At 44.2% G+C, this 25,409-nt stretch overlaps 1 protein-coding gene across 2 annotated transcripts in view; it reads left to right on the top strand.

Moving 5' to 3' along the window:
* Positions 1-24,683, top strand: part of ARHGEF12 (Rho guanine nucleotide exchange factor 12) — a 77,566-nt gene extending 52,883 nt beyond the window's left edge. For both annotated transcript variants that reach the window (XM_051638643.1, XM_051638642.1), the window contains 21 exons: positions 819-924; positions 1,604-1,816; positions 2,244-2,373; positions 2,672-2,707; positions 3,334-3,488; positions 4,439-4,585; positions 5,445-5,530; positions 6,919-7,044; positions 7,864-7,978; positions 10,481-10,581; positions 11,185-11,259; positions 12,451-12,526; positions 12,917-13,084; positions 13,582-13,669; positions 14,342-14,434; positions 14,578-14,654; positions 15,033-15,260; positions 16,521-17,003; positions 19,277-19,590; positions 20,564-20,636; positions 21,245-24,683. In XM_051638643.1, the coding sequence (XP_051494603.1) occupies positions 819-924; positions 1,604-1,816; positions 2,244-2,373; positions 2,672-2,707; positions 3,334-3,488; positions 4,439-4,585; positions 5,445-5,530; positions 6,919-7,044; positions 7,864-7,978; positions 10,481-10,581; positions 11,185-11,259; positions 12,451-12,526; positions 12,917-13,084; positions 13,582-13,669; positions 14,342-14,434; positions 14,578-14,654; positions 15,033-15,260; positions 16,521-17,003; positions 19,277-19,590; positions 20,564-20,636; positions 21,245-21,255 (2,901 nt within the window). In that variant the 3' untranslated portion in view covers positions 21,256-24,683. The remainder of the gene's footprint in view (positions 1-818; positions 925-1,603; positions 1,817-2,243; positions 2,374-2,671; positions 2,708-3,333; positions 3,489-4,438; positions 4,586-5,444; positions 5,531-6,918; positions 7,045-7,863; positions 7,979-10,480; positions 10,582-11,184; positions 11,260-12,450; positions 12,527-12,916; positions 13,085-13,581; positions 13,670-14,341; positions 14,435-14,577; positions 14,655-15,032; positions 15,261-16,520; positions 17,004-19,276; positions 19,591-20,563; positions 20,637-21,244) is intronic.
* The last annotated feature ends 726 nt before the right edge of the window (positions 24,684-25,409 follow it).

Genomic DNA, 25,409 nt, shown 5'->3' with positions numbered 1-25,409 from the left:
CTTGTTGTTCACAGTTCTAGCCCTACTGAAGCATTGGGTGAGGAATATTTCATCTAATACAACCTTGAATCACTTGGATCTCATTAAGGCTAATCAGGCTGTATGCTTTAGTTTTCTTCTTGAGAAACTTTTTCAAAATCTCATGCTTCATGATGCCCGAGAGCTGCTCTTCCTGCCACCCACACTTTTCCAGTTATGTAATGAATTTTTCCATCAAAACTCCCTCTCTGTGGGTGTGTTCAGTTGTCTCCCACAGAATGGGGGTGTATCTGGTCAGAGCAGCTCCTTTTTTGCCTCAACGTTGCAGCTTCCTTTGAAATGTTGAGGCTGTTCAGGAGCAATTCTGCTCTAACAATGCAAAAAGGTTAGATCAAGCATTTACAATCCCACTGAATTGGGAAGATAAGTTGTATTTCCTTCTCCCAGATCAGAGTCTGTGTGCTTGTGGAGGTCAGGAGTCACAAAATACTGTGCCTTAGAGAAACGAGGTGCTACTGGTGGCTGTAAACTGGTCTTTTACCCTGTGGAGGAGAGCAGCTTTAAGCTCCTGCTAAGATAAAAACAAGCTGTGTGAGTTTTAGCTTGTAGCAGATTTATCTTTTAAGATGCTGTGGCTCCCTGCTGCTAACCTGGTGTGCAGCAGTCAGAGCCTGTCCACAGGCTTTGCCTCTCATGCTGCAGGATTTTGACCTCTCAAGAACTTGTTAGAAACAAAATTCTCCTGTACCAAAATTCTGCCTTTATAAACAATGTCTATCTCAGTAAATTTGAAGGAGTGAGTGATCTGTTTGCTTTTCTTTGTTGTGTATTAACTGCAGCAAAGTATCAAGAAAGAGAAAGAAGGAGAGGAAAAAGGAAAGAGAAGAGGCTTCCCTAATATTCTGGGCCCACCAAGGAGACCGAGTCGACATGATAGCAGTGCAAGTATGTCAGACAAGGAGGCAGATGTTCCCAACCAGTAGTCTGGGACTAGAGAAAATCTCTGCTGTCTTTCAAAAATATGTAGTAACAATCATAGAATGGTTTGGGTTGGAAGGCACCTTCGAGATCTAGATCCAACCCCCTGCATGGGCAGGGACACCTCCCACCAGCCCAGGTTGCTCCAAGACCCATCCAACCTGCCCTTCAACACTGCCAGGGATGGGGCAGCCACAGCTTCCCTGGGCAACCTGGGCCAGGGTCTCACCTCCCTCACACTCCTCATGTCTCACCTCAATCTCCCCTCTTCCAGTTTTCATCCATTCCCCCTTGTTCTCTCCCTCCCTGCCCTTGTCCCAAGTCCCTCCCCAGCTTTCCTGGAGCTGGAAGGTGCTCTAAGGTCTCCCTGGAGCCTTCTCTTCTCCAGGCTGAACACCCCAGCTCTCCCAGCTTGTTTCCTGAGCAGAGCTGCTCCAGCCTCTGACCATTTCCATGCCCTCCTCTGGACTCTCTCCAGGAGCTCCATGTCCTCCTTCTGTTGGGGAAATTGTAGTAAACTTTTTGGTTTTAAATCATGTTTTTGAAGACACACAAACCTGTTTTTATCCTGAAATGCCTCCTCTCCTCATGATTGAAGACAGGTAAAAGCTCTTTCAGCAGTGTAATGGTTGGTGTGTCCCTCCAGTTGGCAGAGCCATGGAAATGCAGAAGCCCCGGCACATGAAGCACGTACCCACAGCCCCCTCTGTCAGCCCAGAGCCACCAGATGTCAGCAAGATGCGCCAGAGTGGATCCTCCAGTGAGGGCACAGATGCACCATACCCACCTGCCAACCCAATGTCTCCTTTGGCAGTGGGTCCCTTTTCCTCTCCAGAAGGAAGCAAGGACAGTGAAACAGGTAGGAATGATGCAGGATAGTGTTGGGACTGGGCTGTGCAAAGCACAGTTCTGATGCAACAAACCCCACCAATTAGGAAATGTTTTCATGTCATTAGACGTGATCTTCTTTGCTTAGTCATCTTATCTGGCTTAGTCTCTGGTTCAAATTATGACGCCGTATCATGGCCAGAAATTGCTGTTACGTGGGTTCTGTCACCGTGGCATTGGATCAGCAAACAGGAAACAAAAAAAGCTGAGGTCTCAGGTGCCTGTTTTTGCAAGCACAAGTCAGTGTCACCTGGAAACGTTTGTCACTGGGATTTTTCTTAGCAACCTCGGAATTCGGTTCCTCTGGTTCCAAGCTGAAATGAGGCTGTGAATCAAGAGGCTGTGAAGTTCTCTGATTTGGTAAGGTTCTTGACATCTTGTATTTGCTGTCTGTTTAGGTTTGAAGCAGACTGGAGAAGCTCCACCTGCTAATGAGTGTGTGGATGGCACACCCCGCACACCTAATAACACCTTTGAATTCCCATGTCCTTTGGAAAACTTGCAGGAGGAGGACGGAGAATCCGAGAGGTGATTATGATGCCCTGGTTGCTCGACCCTTGGAAGAGAGTGGATGTGACAATGGTGTTGAAGTTTAGTCCATAAAACTATCATTTGAATTAAACATTATTGGTAGGAGTAGGAAATGCTGGTCTGTGTCTGCTACTACAGTAGTACTAGAAAACTATGTTTGAGGAGGGGGGAGGCAGAGAGGTGGACAAAATGCTCTAGCTGGGAGGTGAGCCTTTACTGTGAAGTGATGCTGAATATCTGAGTGGGGTGAAATTCTTGCATAAGCTGCCCTAATAATTCCTTTCCTTCTTTGCAGAATGGTTGACATGGGAACACCAAAGCCTTTTCGCAAGTGAGTATGCCTGTGGATGTCTGAACTGCACTGAATTTGTGGAGCTTTTAATAGATGATCAAGTAGAAGGCAGAAGTGTTCATTGTTCTGAGCCAGGGCAATTGTCTGCATGATCTTTTCTCAAATCACACACATGAATTGAGAGTCTGGCACCCATGAATGGGATAGGTGGAGTAATTCATATGCAGATAAGCCCCTTGATCTGTGAGTGAAGGATAGTGATTGTTGTATCTGCTGATTTGAGCTGATGGGTTAGGGAGGTGAGATTTCCACATGTTCTTTTTAACTCTGTAGGTTTCTGTTAGCTCTGGATCTGCAGATAGATGGAGGAAAGAAATTGTAACCTGCCCTTTCACCCACTTGATATGTGACTTCACACAAACTACTGTATCATTAAAAGGAGGGTTATGAAAATATACTCTGAGAACAGCTATTTATTCTTGGTTGTTCTGTAAAGGGCAAAATTAGAAAATGTGCCTGTAGGTTCAGACATCTGACAGCCTTCAGCTGCTGTGGAGACTATGTTCATGGTTTCCATCTGAAAGATATGCTCAAGATTTTCTCTTATTTATTCTTCGCACCATGCCAAACGGGAAGGATCTGACAGATGTTTTTTTCCATGTTAGGATGGACAGTGTTGGTTTTGCAGATGTACAAAGTGAAGATGAGCTGTATGATTTTGACATGGACATGGACCCTCCCAACTGGCAGCAACTTGTGAGCCGAGAAGTGTTGATGGGGCTGAAACCCTATGAAATCAAGCGCCAAGAAGTGATTAATGGTGAGATGGATATTTATTCCTAGCTCATCCAGCACAGAGTTGTCTGTGCTCTGGAGCTCTGAGTTCTTAACATTTAAAACTAGGTCTTTCTTCACCGATTTCCTCAAAGTGCTGCTCATGTCCTACTTGTGGGTTTGCACAATTTGAGCACGTGAAACTCGTACTTGTTGATAAGTATCCTGAGATGCAACCAATCCAGTCCTTAGAGAAGAAATGAAGAATATTAAGTGATTTGACACTGAAGAGCAAGTTTGCAGTATCATGTTCTATGAAAGAAAGCAAAAGGCACTGTCTAGACCACTGGAAAGCACCTGTTGCAAATTGAAAGCTAGTACCGAAGTTCATCTTCAGAACTTCATCTCAATTTCAAGTCTTGCAATCCTGTGGGACACTCTGCGTGGCTATAGGAGCTGCTGAGAGCTCCCCGTTTGGGTTAAATTGTCAGTCATGAATCAATTGGCTTCTCTGTTCTTTCAAACATGGAAATATTTGAAAGAACCCTTCTCAGTGGTGTCCAGTGACTGGACAAGGGGCAATGGGCACAAACTGGAGCACAGGAGGTTGGACCTGGATATGAGAAAATACTTGTTGACTCTGAGGGTGACAGAGCCCTGGGACAGGCTGCCCAGGGAGGCTGTGGAGTCTCCATCCCTGGAGATATTCCAACCCTGGACATGTTCCTGTGGGATCTGCTCTAGGGGATCCTGCTCTGGCAGGGGGGTTGGACTAGATGATCTCCAGAGGTCCCTTCCAACCCTCCACCCTCTGTGACATTGTGTAGCAGAGCATGGCTCCATTCTGGAGCAGGCTGGAATGCTAGCAAGCAAGGGCAGTATTGGTGAGGGAGACAGTTCATACTTCTGTCTTCTGTTTGTCTCCCAGTTGGCCCCACACTGCCACACCTCCTTGAGTAGGTCGTTACAATCCTGCTTTCCTCTCTGTCTCTCCAGAGTTGTTTTACACCGAGAGAGCTCACGTCCGCACGCTGAAGGTTCTGCACAACGTCTTCTACCAGCGTGTCACCCGGGAGGGCATCCTCAGCTCCAGTGACAAACGGAAAATCTTTTCCAATCTGGAGGATATCCTTGGGCTTCATGGTAAGAGCAGCTCGGGGGCCTTTCAGCTTTGTACTCTCCCCTGGAATCCTGGATACAAAGATCTGAAAAATTTAAGCAGGTGACCCTGAAACAAGAGGCAACCTCATGCAACACTCGAGATGAAAAAATACTCCAGCTGTTCTTCCTTTCACACACAGGTTTCCATTTCTGATTTACACAGATATTTTGATAAAGAATGCATCTGTCCAGTCTTTCAGATACTTGCCATTTTTTTAAATCTGTGTCCACATTCTCTCTCTTGCTGATTCATGCCCTGATAAAAGGAGCAGCACTTTGATGAATGGTCTTTATAGGTCACTGTTCAAAATGATCCAACTGTTGCTGAGGAGAATATGAAAACAGATCTGCAAAGACTGATGTCTTGCAGGTGGTTTTGAAGGGGTGACCCTTTTTAATTGTGTAGAGGAAGGACTGTCCAGGAACAGAACCTCAGCTCTGCCACTGAATAATCAGTTGCATCATTTTCTGCAGGTGGCTTGAAGTGTGTTGTACATTATTCCTGTCTTTGTAAAAGGGTAGTGATACTGAGCCTCAGAAAAGATAAGACTGGAAAGAGTCTTAGGGGTCATTTGAAGAAGAGCAAAGGAATTATGTAGCATTTTCTTAGATATTCTACTAAATTTTTTATGGTCCAAAACAGTCATATAACATTTTCTTAGATATTCTGCTGAATTTATTATGTTGCAGGACACTTCATTTTTTTTTAGCTGAGTTAATTCATTGAAATGATTGCAAACTTAATACAAAATAGCTTTTATTTTCAAATAAATGCTGAAAATGAAGAAATCTGAGCAATATTAATGAAATGTTCTCTTTTTTGTTTGTTTTTTTAATGAAGTTGCATTGAACGATCAGATGAAAGCTGTCCGGAAAAGGAATGAGACTTCTGTGATTGGCCAAATTGGGGAAGACTTGCTTTCCTGGGTAAAATCCTGTTTTGTTTTCTTGTACTTGAAAAGAATGTGTGGTAGGATGACAAACAGAGCCAGAGGTTAGTGAGGGTAGTTCTGAGTTAACAGGAGCTTGAAGGTCTTAGCTGTGACATTTCTATGGAGCCGACACAGAGGCAGAGAAGGAGGGTTGAAGGAAAGCAGGAAGAACTTGCAGGGATTTCCATTTGGCTAGAGGTAAGAGTAATTTAAGGAAGAAAAAATAAGCTCCCCATGATGTGTGGGTAGAGTGGAAAGGTGGTTTTGGAGGCATAAAGATGAGGGGTTTGAAAAAAGGTAATAGCGCAATTTATTGCAATAACGTTGAAATCTAAGTCCTGTGTTTCCTGTGATGTAGTTAAAAGTTAAAAATACTGCTTTCCAATCCTAGACTTCACATAGCTGAAGCTTCTCTGATTTATAGCACTAGTGCAGGCTTCCTTTTTGAGTTCCAAATTACAGGAGCAGGAGTAATGTGATTGGAAAAAAAAAATAAAGTTTCTCTCAGGAATCTCCTGTTTTGTTTTTTGTTTTCAAGGCTACTTAATTTAGGAGTGGAGATGGATCTGCTTGCTCTTCTCAGCTCCTCATGCAGAAATCTCATGTGTTGTGTTGGGTTTTTTTATATCCAGCTGTTTGTCTGGTATCCCAGAAAAAAAGGGAAGAAAATGAAAATCAGATGTGGCTGGTAAAGAAACACATCCAACTCTCCAGTCCTCCTGTGTGTTAGGAAATAGCTAGCAAGTGCTTGCTAGAGCAAGCTAGGCCTTAAGTTAATAGTTTTATGCCCTTGTGTGGTGTTCTGGCTAAGTGGCTAAGACTAAAACCCACAAGATCTGGTTCTCCAGAGTGAGTATTTTCAGCAGTGACTGTGCTGCTTCCCAGGCTGAGCAGCAGGGATGGGAAGAGCTGCAGTGACAGATGAACCATCTCTGTGGAACGTCACTCAGCCCTGCAGGTGGCTGCCATTTCCCCTAGCTGTGCTTTTGTAATGCTTTCATTGAGGAGATGCTGCATGATAAGGTGACCTTTGGTCTTTGCTGACCAACAGTCCAGTAATGAATCCCTTGTCATTCACGTGAGTGCAGGTTTTTCTCTTCTCCTTGTGACTGACCGTGGAGATCTCCCTCTGAATCAGAAGTGTGTTTATGGAAGGGAATGGATGTGCTAGGGCTGGAGACAGAACTGCAGAGTCTGAGGTGCAGAAGGGTTCCTCAGTAGATTGGGAAGACAAGGCCTGAAAAGCAGGATGGAAATGACTTCACATATTTTGCCAGTAATTTTCCTTCCATGGCGAGACCAGTTCTGCCACGTGTGTGTTGCAAGTGGCACCTGCTGCTCTTGAGTTTATCTAAATGTGGCTTTCTTGGCTTTCTGGCACAGTTTAGTGGACCAGCAGAGGAGAAGCTGAAACATGCAACTGCCACATTCTGCAGTAACCAGCCCTTTGCTCTAGAGGTCATCAAGTCCCGCCAGAAGAAGGACTCTCGCTTCCAGACTTTTGTGCAGGTGAATTTTATGCAAGGGTTTGAGCTGCCTGAGGATGTGGCTGGTGGCCAGCACAGCATAATGAATGGTTGTAGATACAGTTATTATAATTAATGACATCATGTCTAACATTGTCTTCAGCTTGGGATCATTTCCAATACTGTATTTATCTCTGCTAATCGTTTCTGGAGGGAGGAGCCTTTAATTCTGGGGAACACAGAATGTCCTGATAGAAGGCAGGAAAGCACTTGCTGTCCCAGGCAGGAGATGGCATCTCACTTGAGGTGGCAGTTTCCCAAGGATGAGTGGATACTTCTGTGGGGAAAATAGTGCAAAATCCTAGTGCAATTCTGATGCATGCCACAGGCAGAAGACAGATGATATATACCTATTATTCTGCCTGCCAGGGAAGGGGCTTGAATACATGTGGCACTTGGAGGGAAGAACATTATCTTCATTACCACAAGCTGGGAAGAGCTCTGGTGATACAAGGGTTGATGTTACAATGAAAAATGTACTGTAGGTTTGCTATAGCATGAAAGCCTAAACTGATGTCTTCCCTGCATGGCAGTGACTGAGATTGATTTGAGGTGGTACCAGGTCTCTGTGAAATAAGGAGGGAAGGAAGCTGCTGTTTAAGTGATGAGCCTTTCCTAGATGTAATTGCAAATGGAGAGGGAATGTGTTGTCTGAATGATAGATCTTGGCATTTCTTGTCTTGTAGTTAATTACTGGGAAGTGAAGTAATAGACTTTTATGTGATGAATAGATGTTACATGTTCAGGTAATTATAGTCTTAATAAAAATGACAAATGTTGTTATTGTGCTGTTTAATTTTAGGATGCTGAGAGCAATCCCCTGTGTCGCCGGCTGCAGCTGAAGGATATCATTCCTAAAGAGATGCAGAGGTTGACTAAGTACCCTCTGCTGCTGGATAACATTGCTAAGTACACAGGTAAAAGCCTTTCCACCAGGATCTGGGCATGCATCTCAGCAGGATTTTGAGGCAAATGTCATTTCAAAGCATGTGTTGAGGAGCAGTTCAGTTTTACAGCTCACCACACTCTTGCCTCCTGCACAGGAGGGCAGGTTAGAAACAAAATAATCCAGTCTTTGTTTCTAAATTCCACTCATTTTTCTTCTTAGGGGGGAAAAAAAAAAGGAAATGCAATGTGAAATAAGTGAAGGACAGTCTGCATTGGTTGTGGTGTGCACAGAGTGCAATGTCAGCATTTCAGTGTAGTTTTGAAAATGTAGGGGAGGGCAGTGCTGAAGTTCTGGAGATAAACCAACAGACTCTGCTTATGAAAGTGACTGGCAAAACTACTTGATTTGCCTTTAGCTTTTGAAGAAGGAAACCAGGAATCCCTGTCTGCTCTCCACTTCCTAGTTTGTTTCTTAGTTTTACACTAATCCATTTCTAGTGGATTTTAATGATTGTAACAACCAAACAGAAGTGAAGAAAATATTGTCTCTGCACCCTTATCTTTATGCTTTTATGAGAGTATGTGATCATGTCAGTAGCTGGAATTATATTCAGAGGAAAAAGAACAGGGATCATGTAACTCTCCCTTATTACATGCTCTTAGCAACCAAATCTTGAGGAACTTATTGAGAGGCAAGTTGGATTTGTGCTATTGTTTTGAATACTCATTAGCATGCCTGTTCTTTCTGTGCTTTTCTAGTTATATTTAGCAATCTTGAGGAATGAATTAACTAGAAAGAATTCAGTCACTGAAGATGCTACTCTATTTGTCTCAATAAATTGGTTTTCAATAATAGTATACTCTGATAAACATTTTTTTCTTGGAATTCAGGACATTCAGATAGATAAATCAACCTATTAAGAGAAAACATTTAAGTGAATTTCAATTTCTATGTAGATGCATTTGGGAGAGAAAAAGAAAAAGATCTTCAATAACAGAAATCCCTAATTGTCCATTACTAACATAAAAATGTGAAGAATGAAGAATCTAATAGAAACCAATCAAGTTGTGCCATTGCTTAAGCAAGCTTGGGTAGACATGGGGCATACTTGTGAGCAAGGAAATGGAAAAGGAAAATATTGCAGAATCTAAGCAAAAATCATGTAGTGTGAAGGCTTATAAATCACCATGCTGCTTCCAGAAGAGAACAAAAAGCAGGTAATACAGAACAAATTGATTTTTTTTTAAGGTCAGGGTTTTCTTGTTATCGACCCAGGGTGGATTGTTGTTTGGTTTTTGTTTGTTTGGTGTGGTTTTTTCTAACAATCCTCTGTACTATTGGTTAAAAATTCCCAATATCTGGGAAAATTGTGCCCTCAGAGTGCAACCTGACCTACATCCCAAAAGTCTGATACCAAGCAAGCTTCATAAAAATCTTAGGTGTTATCAAGATAAGGTCAACTAAGAATTTAAAGGAGGTTGAACCTGGGGTGAAATACTTTCCTTCACAAGAAGCAGCAGCAGAATCTTGATCTTCCTTATGTGTTGAATCTCTAAAGCACTTCAGAACCTTTTCCTGTTCCTGCAGAGGGTGGAGTCTAGCTAGAATGTGTTACACTGAAATATATTTCCAGCATAACAGGCAAAAATATGATTAATAATACCACAAAATGCCTTTTTGGATTTACTAGTGGTTACCTGCTGCAGTGTAATTTCATTACTCAAAAAAAATTACTGCATTTACAATTGACTCTAATAATAAATAGAAAAGCATCTGATAATACTCCATGATCCTTGATGGACTTGTTGGGTTTTTTTGCTACCTGAGTTCTTAATATTAGTGAGAATTGTTAGGGTTCACCATGTATGATTAAGTGGCATGACTGGAAAATCAACACTTCTTTGCTCTTGCTGTGATGAGAGACTGGTTTTTATGGTCAGGCTGCATCAATGTAGCTAGAGAGACTTTCCCTAAGCTGTTTGGATGGGAAAAGTTACTATGTAACACTTCTTGATAAAAATATTTTGCATGGTGTTTCTTTGTCTGTTTCTCTCTCATTCAAAAGAAAGAAATAAAAAGGACTGGGAGAGAGGCAAGAGCCAGTAATAGTCAGCTGCCAGATCCTGGGACTGCAGGTAGCTGGAGGTGTGTGGTCTTCAATATCTACCCCCAGGACTCCCTTTGTACCATGATGGAGTCTTAGGAAACTCTCTTGGTTTCTCAGAATACTTCTCAGGTTGATGCTTGTGGAGTGAATTGTTGTCACAAGCCCCTCAAGAAAGGGAGAGGAGGAAGGGCTGTGCTGTGCACAGTGACCATGAGAGGCTGGTGTCTTGTGCAGGGCAGAAAATTATTTCTGTCCCAATTGGATTTTCATCATTTCCCCTTTGAAATGCAGTGCTTTTGTTGACAGGCTGTTCTGTGAATTCAAGTTCTTTTCCTCAAACTCGAGGTCAGCAAACTGCACTAAATTTCTGACTTTTTCAGCTTTTCTTGGAAAGCATCATTACATTTCCTTTTTCTCTTGCAGAACTGCCTGAAGAGAAAGAGAAGGTGAAGCAAGCAGCAGATCATTGTCGTCAGATCCTGAACCATGTGAACCAGGCTGTCAAAGAGTCTGAGAACAAGCAGGTAGCATCATAGAGTCATGAATCATGGAATGATTTGGGTTCAAGAGACCTGAAAGATCATCCAGTTCCAACCCCCTGCATGGGCAGGGACACCTCCCACCAGCCCAGGCTGCTCCCAGCCCCATCCAACCTGCCCTTCAACACTGCCAGGGATGGGGCAGCCACAGCTTCCCTGGGCAACCTGGGCCAGGCTCTCACCACCCTCACACTCCAGAATTCCCTCCTCATGTCTCACCTCAATCTCCCATCTTCCAGTTTTCATCCATCCCCCCTTGTCCTCTCCCTCCCTGCCCTTGTCCCAAGTCCCTCCCCAGCTTTCCTGGAGCCCCTTCAGGCACTGGAAGGTGCTCTAAGGTCTCCCTGGAGTCTTCTCCAGGCTGGACAACCCCAAAGTTGGAGAAGAGAGTTGAAGGGCAGCAAGGTGTTTAAGACACCTGGAATGCCTCTACGAGTGACTTTATATTGTACTTAGAGAAATTTTGCCTGTAAGAGAAGGAATTTGGGAAGGCATTTGGGGATGTGTGGAAATATTCCTGACTGCCAGCTCTCTGAGGCTAGTCAGTTTTGCTAATGGAGGTGACCACCTTCACTGCCTTCCCTGCAGCACTTGGAAGATTATCAGCGTCGTCTCGACCTCTCCTACTTGAAGTCTGAGGATCCCATGATGGAGGAGTTCAGGGTGAGTGACAAACAGCAAAGCCATCTCTATGTAAATGAAGATTGCAGCCCTGTTCAGTTGGTGGCTCTTTCTGCTACAGTCTTCTGATGTGCAGTCAAATAGTACACAACATTATATATATACACAAATATTATACACAAATTAAAACCGTTAGGCTCAGAAATTTGAGTTTTGCTGCTTTCCTGAGGATCTCCATGGATGGAAAAACTTGGCTCTGCACATGAAGCTTGTCAGTGCTGTGAAACAAATCTTAATGTCTGCAAGCTACTGTGCTTCTGTCTCATATAAGAGAGAGCTGCTGGATGTTAGGCCTCCTTCATGATCCTTCATGCTCACATCCATGTCTTAGCTGTGCTGTTGGAACTGGAACAGGCCTCAGAGAGCCATGAGGTGTAGCACTTAATTCTGAAATTCTAATTCTTAGTTACAGGGTACTTAGTTCTTCATTTTTGCCACTATTTGTGTGTCATGTAGGTTCTCTGGTGTTTATTTATCACTGCCTTGCCTTCTCCAAAGTCAGCGTGTGCCCAAAGACATTTTTATATGAGGACCCCTCTATAAAGCTGGGTTCTGGAGCCTTCCACAAGTGAACTTGCAAGCATTTAGTGAGGAAATGAAGAACTTCCTGGCAGTTACAAAATCTTGCTGTCATTGATTGTAGACTCTGCGACTTGCAAGGAATGACTTGTGAAAATTGTCAGTTCTTCTTGCCTGCAGATCTTAATGTCACAAGCAGGGAAATGACTGAGGAATCCATTGACATTCTGAAGTCCATCAGGTCATTGGGGTGATTTGTGTAGCAGTGTGTCTCTTGTAGGCACACTTGGCTTGCAGACTGAGTGCTGAGGCATTAACCACTTGTAGTCCTTGAACCGCAAGCTTTGCATGGGATAATTGAAAAAATTCTCCCTAGGAGTCAGAGAACATCCTCATTCCTTAGTAGCTTGACTTGGTAGGAAAATTCTCTGTGCAAAACTATGAGGAAGAGTGATAAGAAACACCTCTCACAAGGTTCTGTTTTACAATCATTCCCTACTCCTGCTCCACATTTCTTTTTGCAGACTGGCTTTTGCTGCTTATCTCCAAACTGGAGTGCCTGTTGGAGCTTTCCCTCTGACATTCCCATGCTTTACCACTACTTCTACAGGGATTTCATAGGGCTCCTTTTTTTCTTCTCTCCCCTGGTGACAGAATTTGGATCTAACAAAGAGAAAAATGCTCCATGAAGGCCCTCTGATTTGGAAGGTCAATCGTGACAAAACGATCGGTGAGTCTCGTTCCACCAGCTGAGCTGAAGTTTGTGTGTGTTTGCTGAGAGAGGGAAAGCATTTCTGCAGCTTCCAGTGATGATTCCTGCTGCCACCTATAATCCTGTGTGTTTCTCAGAGCTGATTAAATTACTCTTGTCAATTCTGAAGTGTGGTGGAGCATCATTAAGGCCATGCAGGGACACAGCAGTCAGTCATGAGATGAACCAATTCCATCTGTATCTTGCTGCTGTGGTTCTGATGAGGAAGATTTGCAAGCTTTGCCTAGGATGGCATAGCACTGATTACTGCCTCTGCATGAGTAATCAAAAAATGCAGCTTTTTTACTTTCTGCAGGGGTGTGAGAGAAAACTATGAATCTTTAACTCATTCTGAGTTCTTTGGTGCAGATCTCTACACTCTGCTTCTGGAGGACATTCTGGTGCTGTTGCAGAAACAAGATGATAAACTCATCCTGAAGTGTCACAGTAAAATCTTGGCATCCACAGCTGATAGTAAACACATCTTCAGTCCCATCATCAAACTGAACACTGTACTGGTTCGTCAGGTGGCAACAGGTCAGTGTAACCACTTGGGAAAGCAAGAGAGGAAGTAAAAAATGAAGATTAGCTCAGTTGAGGAGAGATGGTTTTGTCTAGAGTGCCAGAGCAGAACACAGGAAAAATGCGTAGGCTTAATTCTTGGTTGTCCAACATCCTGCTTTGTGTGTATGAGCTGTTAAACTTCTTTGCATCAGTAATAGGCATAGCTTGAGTTTTAAATAGGCTTCTAAATTAAAGTACTCTGATTGTATTAGTTGAAAGGTACTCTAGCAATTATTAGAAAGGAGAAGAGGAGAGATACATCTGTTTCAAAATTGCTTGGGTGGTAATGGCTCCTTTTTCAGGACTAATAGGCAGATTTCCTGGGTGGAGAAAGATGTTTTGTATATTATAGGGTTCATCTCCTGAACTCTTCTTCCATTGTTGCTGGTTGGAGTCATGCCCAGTTGTAGGAATGTTCAGAAAAGCTGTGTGGCCTTTAGTTAACCTCTTCCCTCCCTGTGTTGCTGCAGATAACAAAGCTTTCTTCGTCATCTCCATGTCAGAGAATGGTGCTCACATTTATGAACTGGTGGCACAGACTGTCTCAGAAAAGAATGTGTAAGTAACAGGTTCAGCTCCATCTGCTGCTTGATGGTTGAACCTGAGAGGTCTTTTACATCTGCTTGATGGTGGGAACTGTGCGGGTGGCCGTGAATTACCTGAGCTCCTTCTCTAAGCTGAGCTGAAAATACAGCTCGGTTGAGCTATGTAGGAAATATCTAAGGATACTCTTTTCTGGGGTCTAAAAAGCAGAGGGGAGGGTGTGCATGTATGTGTGTGTATATATACACACACACACACATATATATTACATTAAAAAAAAACCCCAACACACACTCATTGCTTCTGTTGTTTGCTGTCTGGCTCACTCCAACCCCTTTCCTGACCCCAAAAGTGCTTTTCTTTACCCTTGCAATTCTGGTTTTACATGACTGACTGCCACATACCTACCTGGAATAATGCTGCATCCTCATGCAGAACCAGTTGGCCAAGGTGCTGGCATTAATTTCCTTCTGCTGAAGAATATCCTGCTGAGCTGAACATTATGCTGTGGTGCTTCTCTTGTGGCTGAAAGATGCTGCATTGACTATAACAGAATTAAAAATAATGAGATATTTCTCTTGATAAGAAAAGCAGTAATAATAACAGCTGGGTTGAAGAGGTGTTAAATAGAGAAGTATTCATTGTGCTTCATGCCTTGCATGTTTTTATTTGATGTTTCTACTGCAGGTGGCAGGACCTTATAGCTCAGATGGCAGGGACTGTAAAAATGGAGAGTACTAGAAGAGTGATTCCATTGCCACCACAGTCAGGACCTGGAGAGTAAGTAAAAGTAGCTGGAGGAAGGGCTGTTTTTTCTTTTTTCAGCACCCCTTCTTCTGCTCAGAGATTGCCAGCACTGGTTCTCCTGCAGGGATTCAGATACATGTGACTAAAATAATGTGTTCACTCTTTCCTGCCTGCAGAGAGGAGCGTGAAGAAGAGGAGCACCAGAAGCTCAAAGAGCAGCATGACATTCCTGCCAGTAGTCTACAAAGTCCAGGTAAAACTGTGGTCTGGAGAAATGGGATCAGTAGACGAGCTACCTCAAGTGCAGATGTGCCAAGCCATATTCCTTGTGGACTGGGAATCTTCTGGTAGCTTTGACATTTTTCTGGAAAGGAGTTATTTCTTTACAAGTCATGTAGAGAAGTGAGACTGAAACTCCTAGAAACGTACCTCTTACTATTTCCATCTGTTTTATAAATTGCTGGGAAAGCTGCTTTTTCCTCCTGAAAAGGATTGGCCTTTTACCAAGCCTGTGCTCAGGAATTGTACTTTTTGGTGTTTTCAGAGATTTCTGTGTGGAGAAGAAGTTTCTGCACTTAATCATCATGTTTGACAAACTTGTTGAACCTGAATGTCTGTTTCTGTTCACTAGATAAAGATCTGGGCCTCGAATCTCCCTTATTACTAAATGCTCAGTCTTCTTCACCCATCATGTCTGAAAAGTCCAAGGTAGAAAGTCTTCTTGTGGCAGAAAGACAGTTTGACAAAGTGCAGCAGGCAGAGCTGACACTGAAAGATTCTTCTGCATGCTACGAGCACCCAACCTCCAGTTTACCTTCTGAATCAGAAGGGCAGTGGGCTCTGGATGCACTGAGGAACTGTGAGTATCTGTGGGCAGAGTCTGGTGGGATGTGGTGGAGAGATGGGAATTGTTATGTCAACCATCTAAATCAATGAGCTAAAATAACATCTTAAAGCACGTTTATATTACTTACTCATTTTCTCTCAGCTGTAGATCGCAGCACAGCAAAACAAGGTGGGCCTGACAGCAAGGAATTCTAAGTTCTGAATTCATATACTGGCCCTTTCATTGGCGTTAGGGACCTCATTGTTTGTCCCATGTATAAAACAAAGGTCACAATGAGCTGTTACTCACTGCCCATGGAGTTCTTTGATGCCAAAATTCTATTGCAGCCCTTTGTGCAGTGCCATGGCTAGTCAGCAGTGTTTTAGAAGACCATGCACTTGGCTTGTGGGCTGATTTTCATGGCACTGGAGAAAAACAGGAGATCTGCAATTGAGATGGAATATGTGGGAGCTTGACAAAGTCTGAGTCTTGGTGCTTGTTTTCAGAGACCAGTGATAAGATAACCTTAGTCTCTGAGTTGTGGAAAGGTAGTATTGGTGACCTAGTATCTCAGGACTATTCAGACTTAAAGAAAAGCCCATAAAGAGCAGCAGTGGATCACTCACATTTGGACAAGATCCTTCCACTTGGATGAGGGACTCTTGTATTGTCACAGCTTTTAATGAGTGAGCATCACATGATGAGAAGGAGCAGTGTTCTTGTCCTTTTGGCAGTATCATATCTTCGTTTTGAACAATGTGTCCTTATTATGAAGTAGTTGGTTGGGATGATTTGAGAGCTCAAAGGAATGTGGGTTGAAGTTCAAGCAAGCATAAATTTGCATGAAATTTTAGGGAAAATGTGTCTTCAATTTTTTTTTGTTTTTGATCTGGCATTTCAAGTTGAGTGGAATATTCTCAGGATTCTTGTTTCTCAGGTGGGAATCCCCAATTACAGCCATAGTTTTTAGTTTATTTGGGGCATGGGTACTGGGCACTCACCTGTACTCCAGCTCACTTGCTGGATAATTTTAGTAGATGATTTCTCTGTTTTTCCCTGAGCAAGAGGGAACTTGTACTGACATATTTGGTCTTGCTTGTCAAGTACAATGTTGGAGTTAAGGCTTCAGACCTTATATATTTATCTTCATCCCAGTTTTTCCTACCAAGAGCAATAAGAAGGCTGCCAGCTCTGAGGTACACCTTTTTGAAAGGGTGGCCTTTATGTCTGGTTTAATCACCATTAGGGAGGTTATGGTCTGTGAAGCCTGATGGATGTTCTCTCCACTTGCAGTGGGCTTGCTGAAACAGCTGCTGGTGCAGCAGCTTGGCTTTGCTGAGAAGGGGACCCTTGAAGACTGGCAGCGCTTTCCCAGGTTCAGGACCGTTTCTCAAGAAGCCCAAACAGAGAGTGAAAGTGAGCCTGGGCTGCAGCACTCTGACAGGAGCAAATTTCACCAGCCTGGAGCAGACAGAACACTTCCCAGAACAGGGACTCAGGAATCCACAGCTGGTTATGGCCTCCGGACTTCAGCTGAGTCACCAGCTCCAGGGGATGCCATGCAGCTGGTCGGGAGAGACCCCGGGTCGAGTAGCAACTTAGCAATAGACCAGATGAATCTGGAGATCTCGGCCCCAGAGCTGGAAGGGGGGATGGGTGCTGATGACAGTGGGGAGCATTTTTTTGATGCCCGAGAAGCTCACAGTGATGAAAATCCATCTGAAGGTGAACTCATGGAAAGGAAGGAGGAAGAGGATGTGCAAATACGGATCTCAGGTGAGCACGTTTCATAGAATCATAGAATGTTTGGGTTGGAAGGGACCTGAAAGATCATTCAGTCCCAACCCCCTGCATGGGCAGGGACACCTCCCACCAGCCCAGGTTGCTCCAAGCCCCATCCAACCTGCCCTTCAACACTGCCAGGGATGGGGCAGCCACAGCTTCCCTGGGCAACCTGGGCCAGGGTCTCCCCACCCTCACACTCCAGAATTCCCTCCTCATGTCTCACCTCAATCTCCCTCTTCCAGTTTTCATCCCTTCCCCCTTGTCCTCTCCCTCCCTGCCCTTGTCCCAAGTTCCTCCCCAGCTTTCCTGGAGCCCCTTCAGTCACTGGAAGGTGCTCTAAGGTCTCCCTGGAGCCTTCTCTTCTCCAGGCTGAACACCCCAACTCTCCCAGCCTGTCTCCAGAGCAGAGCTGCTCCAGCCCTTGATCATCTTTATTGCCTCCTCTGAACTCTCTCCAGGAGCTCCATGTCCTCCTTGTGTTGGGGACTCCAGAACTGGACACAGTGCTCCAGACTGGGCCTGGAGTATTCATTTCCTCATTGCACAAGTCTTTCCACATCCACCATTAGAGACTCAAGATCAGTTTTAAATAAAAGATACTAAGGAGTATGTTTTCCTCTCTTAATTATATGATACAGAGATTTTGAAGTTAACTCAGTCCTTGAGGGCCATTTTAGCTCTGAGAAGGGCTGTACAAACATGTACCTAATGACCACTGTTTTATGCAAGGAGCTGAAGTAGTGCTGGGTGAATACCCTGTGGCAGACTGGAGTTGCAGAGGCTGGGGCACAATGCAGGCCCTTGGTGGCTGTTGCCACTGGACCACTTTCTCTCTCTGCTGTCTGTTGGGACCTGGAGGGAAGATGTTTTCCCTGAAGGCAGAGCACTTCCTTACTCTGTATACACACAGCCCCTGTGACCCGGGGTGTTTTAGAGATATTGTGTTGGCTTCTTCTGATGAAGCCTCAGGAAAGAGACCTACAGTTTGGCTTTGCACTGTGAATGTCTCCTGTGACCTTCCCCCAGTCTGCAGCTCTTACAAGCCTGCTATTTTTGTTATTTCTGTTGTTATTACTACATGTGCTGTATTTGGCTATTAACTGAGCAGCAGCTTAAAGTGTATCTCTTCCAGCCTTCAAGAAGGTGGTAGAGTTTTTTGGCAGAAAACTAGCCCTAAGACAGCAGCTGTGAGCACTTCCATGGGACTTTGCACACTTGGTGTTTGGAAAGTCCCATGATTTTGATCAGCTGAAGTGACCACTGCACCAACCTTAGCACACAAGTTGGTGTTTATCTCATGTATGTTGGACTATAAGTAGCTCCTGGAAGGTCGATTCTGTACGACTGTTAGTGTTGAAATCTCTTAGCCATAAATATGCTTTTATTGAAAAATGGGATTCTATCATTGTGAGTAAGCCAATTTGTGGCTGTCTGAATGCTGCCTTCCTACTACATATTGAAAATCATTTTTCTTTCCCTGAATTACTGAGACATTTTAAATTATTAAAACTGAGCCAACAACTCAAAGCCCTTAATTTATTTGTCACCTCTTATACTGTTTATTTTCTTAACTGCACAGGGACATCAGAATTGGACTGACCTGGTTTTAGTCAGTTCTGACTCCACATGCTAGATTTGCTGTAATTCTGTAGAGAAATGGTTTAATATAATCCTATTTCAAGGTACAGGTTGTGAAAGCATTTCTAACTATAATTGCTTCATCTTCTAATAGATCCTAGAATCATGGAATGGTTTGGGTTGGAAGGGACTTTCAAGACCATCTAGATTCAACCCCCCTGCATGAGCAGGGACACCTCCCATTAGACCAGGGTGCTCAGAGCCCAAAGTTAACCCATCTAAAAGCATCCTCTGTGCTGTAGTTAGTTACTGGAGGAACTGGAACTCGAGCAGTCTGATCTGTTGGGTACCAGTAGTAAAAGTGCGGGTTTTTCAGATGTTATAATAGGTTTTGGAGAAACAGGAAGGTAGGTCATTACCTCATCTAATCATGTCATTCTCCAATTGCAGTCTAAAACCCAGCCATGATCTCTGAATCTAAATTCAGCACCAAACTGCCCTGGTCTGCTATAATCACTGTTCTGTGTAGTGTTCATAAATGCTTTTCCTTATCCATTTTAAAATGTCTCGGGGGATGGGCCTCTCACCACTTATCTTTCTTCAAGTCTGCTTAAACTGTCTCCAGTTCAGTGGTTCCTGGTGATTATTGAGCTGGAGGTGTTAGTAAAAAGCTGTTCTCTTAACAGGAAATTATTTGATCCTTGATGGATACGGAACAGTGCAGGAGAGCTCCACAGATGAGGAGGTATCATCTCTAGTTCTCCAGTGCACGGCGGGTGGCCGCACCTCTTTGGACTCTGCCCAGCAGCAGCCCCTTTCCCCACGGGACACCCAGTCAGATGGAGGAAGCTCCCCATTTGCTGAGGAGATGATGGCCTCACGCTGGGGGGCAGTGGAAGAGTCCTGCTCCTTTGCAGCAAGCCCTCCCTTCTCTCTGGAGTCAAGGCTGCAGATGATGCGGTATATTCAGAAGATAGAGGATGACCTTGAAAAGCTAAAGGTATGATGGGTTGGCAGGCTCAGGGGTTTCATAGAGTCATCAGGGTTGGAAGGGGCCTCTGGAGATCATCTAGTTCAACCCCCCCTTGCCAGAGCAGGATCCCCTAGAGCAGATCCCACAGGAGCACGTCCAGGTTTGGAATGTCTCCAGAGAAGGAGACTCCACAGCCTCCCTGGGCAGCCTGTCCCAGGGCTCTGTCACCCTCAGAGTCAACAAGTATTTTCTCATATTCAGGTCAAAGCTCCTGTGCTCCAGTTTGTGCCCATTGCCCCTTGTCCTGTCCCTGGGCACCACTGGGAAGAGTCTGGCCCCGTCCTCCTGAAACCCTCTTTCATATTCTTTAGGTTTTGCTTTAGAAAAGAGCTTGCAAATAACTTTGAGGGGTGAGAAGGGCCATGCCTGGTTCTTGTCTTTGGCTCTTCTCTCTGGAAGCTTTTGAAACAGAAAACTTGGTGTTGTTTTGCTTGCAGTTCATGAGAGGCAACTAGTTCTGCTAGAGCTGGCCAGGATGTATATTGTTTTGGTTGGAATGTGGAGAGATTCCTGAGGGACAGGACAAAACTGTTGCAGCTCTTCAACAGTGGAGTTTGGAAGGGGCCACTGACCTAAGGCTTATGAATTCCTGACATAAAAAGACTTACCCCACTATGTTCAAAATGCTGTTTTGTATATGGTGGGGATGCTCTGTACATAACAGCCATTGCTGTAGAAGGTTTGTAGCACAGCACTGGGATGGCTGAGACATACTGACATGTAGCCAGCCTTCAATGTAACTGGAAAATAAAAATGGAATATTGTCTGCTAAAGCTCCTGATAAAGGAGCTGAGATCCATTGTGGGTTGCTGTGCCACGTGGGTGATTCCAGTCCGCTCCCATGCAGTGAAATTAATTTTACCCTGTGTGAAGCCCTCTTTGTTCACTTGGAAAACAGAAAAAGAGGCACTTGAGTTGTGGGGTTGTTCTTGTTTTTTAGGAGGTTGAGGAAGACTACACCGTGCTGCGACGCCAAGGGCTGGCTGGATCAGCCTCCACAGGAGAGCACTCAGGTACACAACCAGACTGTCTGTATTTGGTACCACAGCCCATGTCAGCTTCAGACACTGAATGGAAAACACAAAGGCAATTAATGTTTCTCACTCCCACCAAAAAAAAAGGTCTCACCTACTTGAGCACCTCTCATGGGGCAGAGACCACGTCGGGTCAATTGAATCCGTTGAGACTTCCATGTGCAGAGGAGCTTGTTCCTTCCTCTGAAAAGCTTCTTTGCAGGCTGTCTCACCCCTGCCTGCCAAAGACCTGCATCTCAGGTCCTACAGCTTCTCTTTCAAAGAAGGCTTGATTGATGGAAAATCCCAAAGGAAGGTTTTTAAACATGTAAAATGGTCACAATCTGTCATTTCTTTCTCTGGGGTGTCTCTGATGCTGTGTAAAGTGGTTGCCATGAGTCCTTTAAATTGGCCTTAGGCATCTCAGAGATGTAACTGCTGGAATCACTGAAAAAGATCTTAAGTTGAAATGGATGTGCTGTCTCTCACATAACACCTCCTCTGCTAGTACAGCAGTTCAGAAACGTTAGGAATTCTTCTCTCATTGCCCCTCCTGTCCCTCACCACCCTTGTTTTTTTTATTCTTCTTGGTTTTTTTCCTCCTTCAGACAAAAGCTAGTCATGTTTTCAGAAGTGGCTGAAGACTGGATGAAGAGTATCAGGACACAGCACCCGCTGTCTTCCCTGTGGACTCTGAGATGAGAGGGTTTGAACCATCCAGACATGAGCTGTAACTGCAGCAAAGTGGGCATGGGGTGCTTTTCCTGTGGGGCATCTGCACTATCTTGTCAGTGAGGGAGTCTATTGTATTTCTGCTCCTCTCCTTGCTACCAGAAAATTCATTTTTCAGAACAGAAAAACCAAACCAAATGTACAGAGCTTTGGGTGTAGGATATAAAAATGTATTTAGACATTTAAAAAAAAAAAATCATTGTATTTATTTGACTTCATTCCGTGTATCAAAAGCACATTTTAATTTTTTAATCTGCCTTTTTTTTTTTTTTTTTGTTCTATTTTGATTGGGTAGTGACAGTTCTAGCCCTGTGCATGTAGTACACCCTGCCTGCCACTGCTCCTGAACCAAATTCAGGGCTGAGGGGGAAGGCTGTGCCTGTGTGCAAGTGCATCTTGACTTCACTGGACTGGACCCTGCACTCCCTGCTGGGCACTCCAACTGCCAAGAGCTACTTATGAAGGTGTTAGGATGACTGGTGGCTGGAACTCTCTGTAGCCAACAATAGCATGGGAACTGCTCCTGTCACTACGTGTGGAACAAGAATTTTCCATGCACTAAATAGCCAGGCACTTGAGATGGGCAAATTTTCTCTTTCCCATCTCCCATTAGGGGTCTCCTTGCTAAAATGCAAGATCAGACTGGGAGAGGAGAAAGACAAGTTTAATTTTTGTCTTGATTTTGTTGGCTTTGATCATTGTCTCCTTTGTAAAGTGATAAAAATACTTGGACCTGCAGCACTTTTTGTAACTCTTCTCTGGATCAAAAAGAAAAAAAAAAAAAAAAGAAATGCAAACCCAGAAGTGTTTCAAAGATGTGGGGCCGATCTGCCCCTGATTCACTACTGAATGAATAAGGGCTGCCATTTGAGTTAGCCACAGGTACTGCTGATTATAGGGCCAGTAAGTTTTAGTACCTGAAAGTATGTCTTGCTGAGGGCTTGGGGTGGGATTTGGGGTTTTACTGGGGGCTGGGGTCAGGTTGTTTTGGTTTGTTTTCTTTTTTTAACTGATTTGTGCCAATGTGTTCTCACTGAAACAGAGATGTGCAAAACACCAGGGCTGAAACAGCTTCCAGGGATTGCTCAGGCCTGTTCTGATGAGTTTTGTTGTTGGAATTCCTTCCAGCCTGGGAACAGGATGGGAACTCTCAGGCTACCAGCAGAGCCAGCACTGGGCAGCCTAAGTGCCCTGGCTCTGAAGTTGGTCCTAGGACATGCACTTGCTGCTTGGCATAGGGTGATTCAAGCTGTCCCCAGTGTCACAGACACCATAAATACAACTGCTAGTGGAGAGTGTAGGCAGCCATTTTTGCACCCCTCTTCCCAGGTTTTAAACTATTTCATGCCCCCAAACTGAACAGCAAAACCAGCCAAACCTGTAAACCACAGCAAGCTGTCAGAACTGCTATGGTTTGCATCACCCTGTGCATCATGGAGTGCTGAGAATCTGTCTTTGGTCAGCAGAAAGATCAGACTCCTGCTCCTTCCAACCAAACGGTTCCTCTTTAGCTACTGGCAAGAAATCAGGTCTGTCCTTTGTCTGCTCACCTAGGAGAAAACCTGTTCTTGTTCTTGCTGTTAGGAATGTGCAAGGGATGAGTTCATGTAAAGATGAACAGAGGCTGAGCAGAGATGGTGTTGGGCCTGATGGGACAGTTGGAGCCCTGAGCCCTCACAGGGCAGGGAGGAGTTTCTCTTGGTGTAGCAGCCACTTGCACAAAGTACCATTTTTCACCAGCAGAGCATTTCACTGCCAACACAAGCCAAAGTGTTCTCTTCCAGGCTGGCAGGAGCTTCCTCTTCCTCGGGACTCACCAGGCCCTGGCACGGGTATGGGTACATTGTCAGTAGGAGCCCAGCCCTTCCATTCCCACCAGGGTGGGACCTCCCCTCCTTGCCTTCAGCCACACGGTTAAGCCCCCCAGCTGGGACTCTGCCTCATGCTGATGTGGCATCTCTCACCTGATCCCACCAGAAAGAGAAGTGGGCCATGGACAGACTTGGTGTTTGAGGCCCTTTTCCCCTTACATAAAAGGACCTTTGTTCTCCCCCTCATCAGACCCCCTGGTCTGCACACTCCAGGAACAGGAGCAGTTGTTAGGACCTTAGCTTTCTAAAAGTTTTCCAGGAGGTTTCCATGGTTGTTGGAAAATGAACACTGGATCAGAGAGAGCCTTAGTCTGGCTCTTCAAGAGTGTGCTGGAAGACCAGATTTCTGCCTCTGGAGCTGGTGGAGTGGAATTTTCCACTCCTGGCTGGTGATTGATACATTCCCTTATTCAGACTGGGTTGCAGAGCAGGATGAGGTTCTCTGGATTGTTTGCCCCAGCCCCTACTCCCCAGTGTTTGGTTTGGGGTATTTTCCTCCCCAAATGCAAGATGAGCAAGGGTTTCTTGTCTTGGGAGCCAAGCTGCAGTACAGCATCCATTCTTTCCTGTCCTCCTGGGAAGTGATTTCTGCTGTTATGGGATATAGTTGATGGACAAGTCACATGGGTACTTTCTGGAAAGGGAAATCTCTTCCTTCTGTAGAAGGACAGAAAGAGTAAATGCAGAGCCTGGTTTGTTGAACATACCTTGTTTGTAGGGAGGGGAGACTGAACATCCTATAGGTGGGATCAGAAAGAAAGATGAGGAACATAAACCACAAGAGCTAAGAAGTCGAGAAGGCTTGGGTCAGCTTTCAGGTAGCACTATGTCTATTCCCAGTGTGTCCATAAAACTGATTGACAGATACTGCCCCTGTTACTAGAAGAGGGGTGTGACATTCAGCAGGTGACCCTTGGTTATTCTAATCAGTGCTTGATGGTATCTGGTATTATTTTCCCCAAAGAAATTCCTTAATTCCCTCCCCCCAAAAGGTGCCAACTGACAAGCAGATGTACTGCAAAAGGGATACTGCAGCCAAAACACTGCTGTTTTCTTTTGAATTAAGTCTTGTGGAGCTCTCTTCATACTAGAATATTTTTATTTTTCTTTGTACAACATACAATCATGTACTCTTAACAGAGATTTACTTTAAAGAGAAGAAAAGAATAAATAAATCTGGAAGTATTCTTTAAAAATACACAAAAAATCTTTATTAATAATCCTGTATTTTTACTGATCATGTTTGAATGTCTAAAAAGACTTTATTGTTCTAATTATCCAGATGTATGTTTGTAAAATAGCTCTTTTATGACTTAGCTGATAAGGTTGTATGTTTCTGGAATTAAATATTGGTCACTTAAAAAAAAGAAATCTGTTTTCAGGATCTGGGAAATAGAAAATTTAAGCGTTTCAAATATCATTAAATAAGCTTAAAGGAAAAAAAGCTTTGTCTGCTGAATTTTTGGGGGGTTGTTTTGCTTCAATTGCCTGGAGCTTTTGGCAGGGGAAAGTAGGTGGATGGGCAAAGGAGGCTTTCATTTGGTGCCAGTGACCTTTCAGACTCTGTTCTTGCTGTTGCAAATGTGGGACCCCCAGGTCTCCCCCAATTTTTATTGCTTATGGAATGCTGCTTTCATTGGCTGGTCAAGGTAAAAGGGTCCTGGAATTCCAAGCACTGAGTCTTTCCTTGCTGCTGTGTTGTCTCCTGCTGTTTCAGAGGAAATGTTTGGGCCACTTCAGCAACTTTGGTTCTAGTTGATGGCTCTTAACCTTCCTTATCTCATCCCCCTCCTAACCTGGGGAATAAGCAGTGCAAGAAATGGATGGGTCTGGGCTCAGCAGTCTCTGCTTAAAGAGCTGCTTCTAGCAGTGTCCAGCAGACACTTGGGAGTGTCTTCTCCAAAGCTCTGTGCACAAGGTGATCCTTTAAAAGTCAAAAACAAAGACTCAGGGGAAAAAAAAACAACAACCTGCTGGATCTCAAGAGATTTTAATCAAGTCTTAACAATTCTGACACTTAAGGCACCAGGTAGAGACCATCACAGTAATAGTGGTTTATAATATAATGAGTGTCTTGCTAAGCCAGGGCCAAAAAAACAACTCATGAGATAAAATAACAGCAGAGGATGCTTGTTTGGGAGCTGCTTTTTAAAGGATGCTGGTGTTTGGT

Source organism: Apus apus, chromosome 22 (genome assembly GCF_020740795.1).
Source record: "Apus apus isolate bApuApu2 chromosome 22, bApuApu2.pri.cur, whole genome shotgun sequence".
In the NCBI taxonomy this organism is placed as follows: domain Eukaryota; kingdom Metazoa; phylum Chordata; class Aves; order Apodiformes; family Apodidae; genus Apus; species Apus apus.
This window is presented reverse-complemented; position numbering and strand designations above follow the sequence as displayed.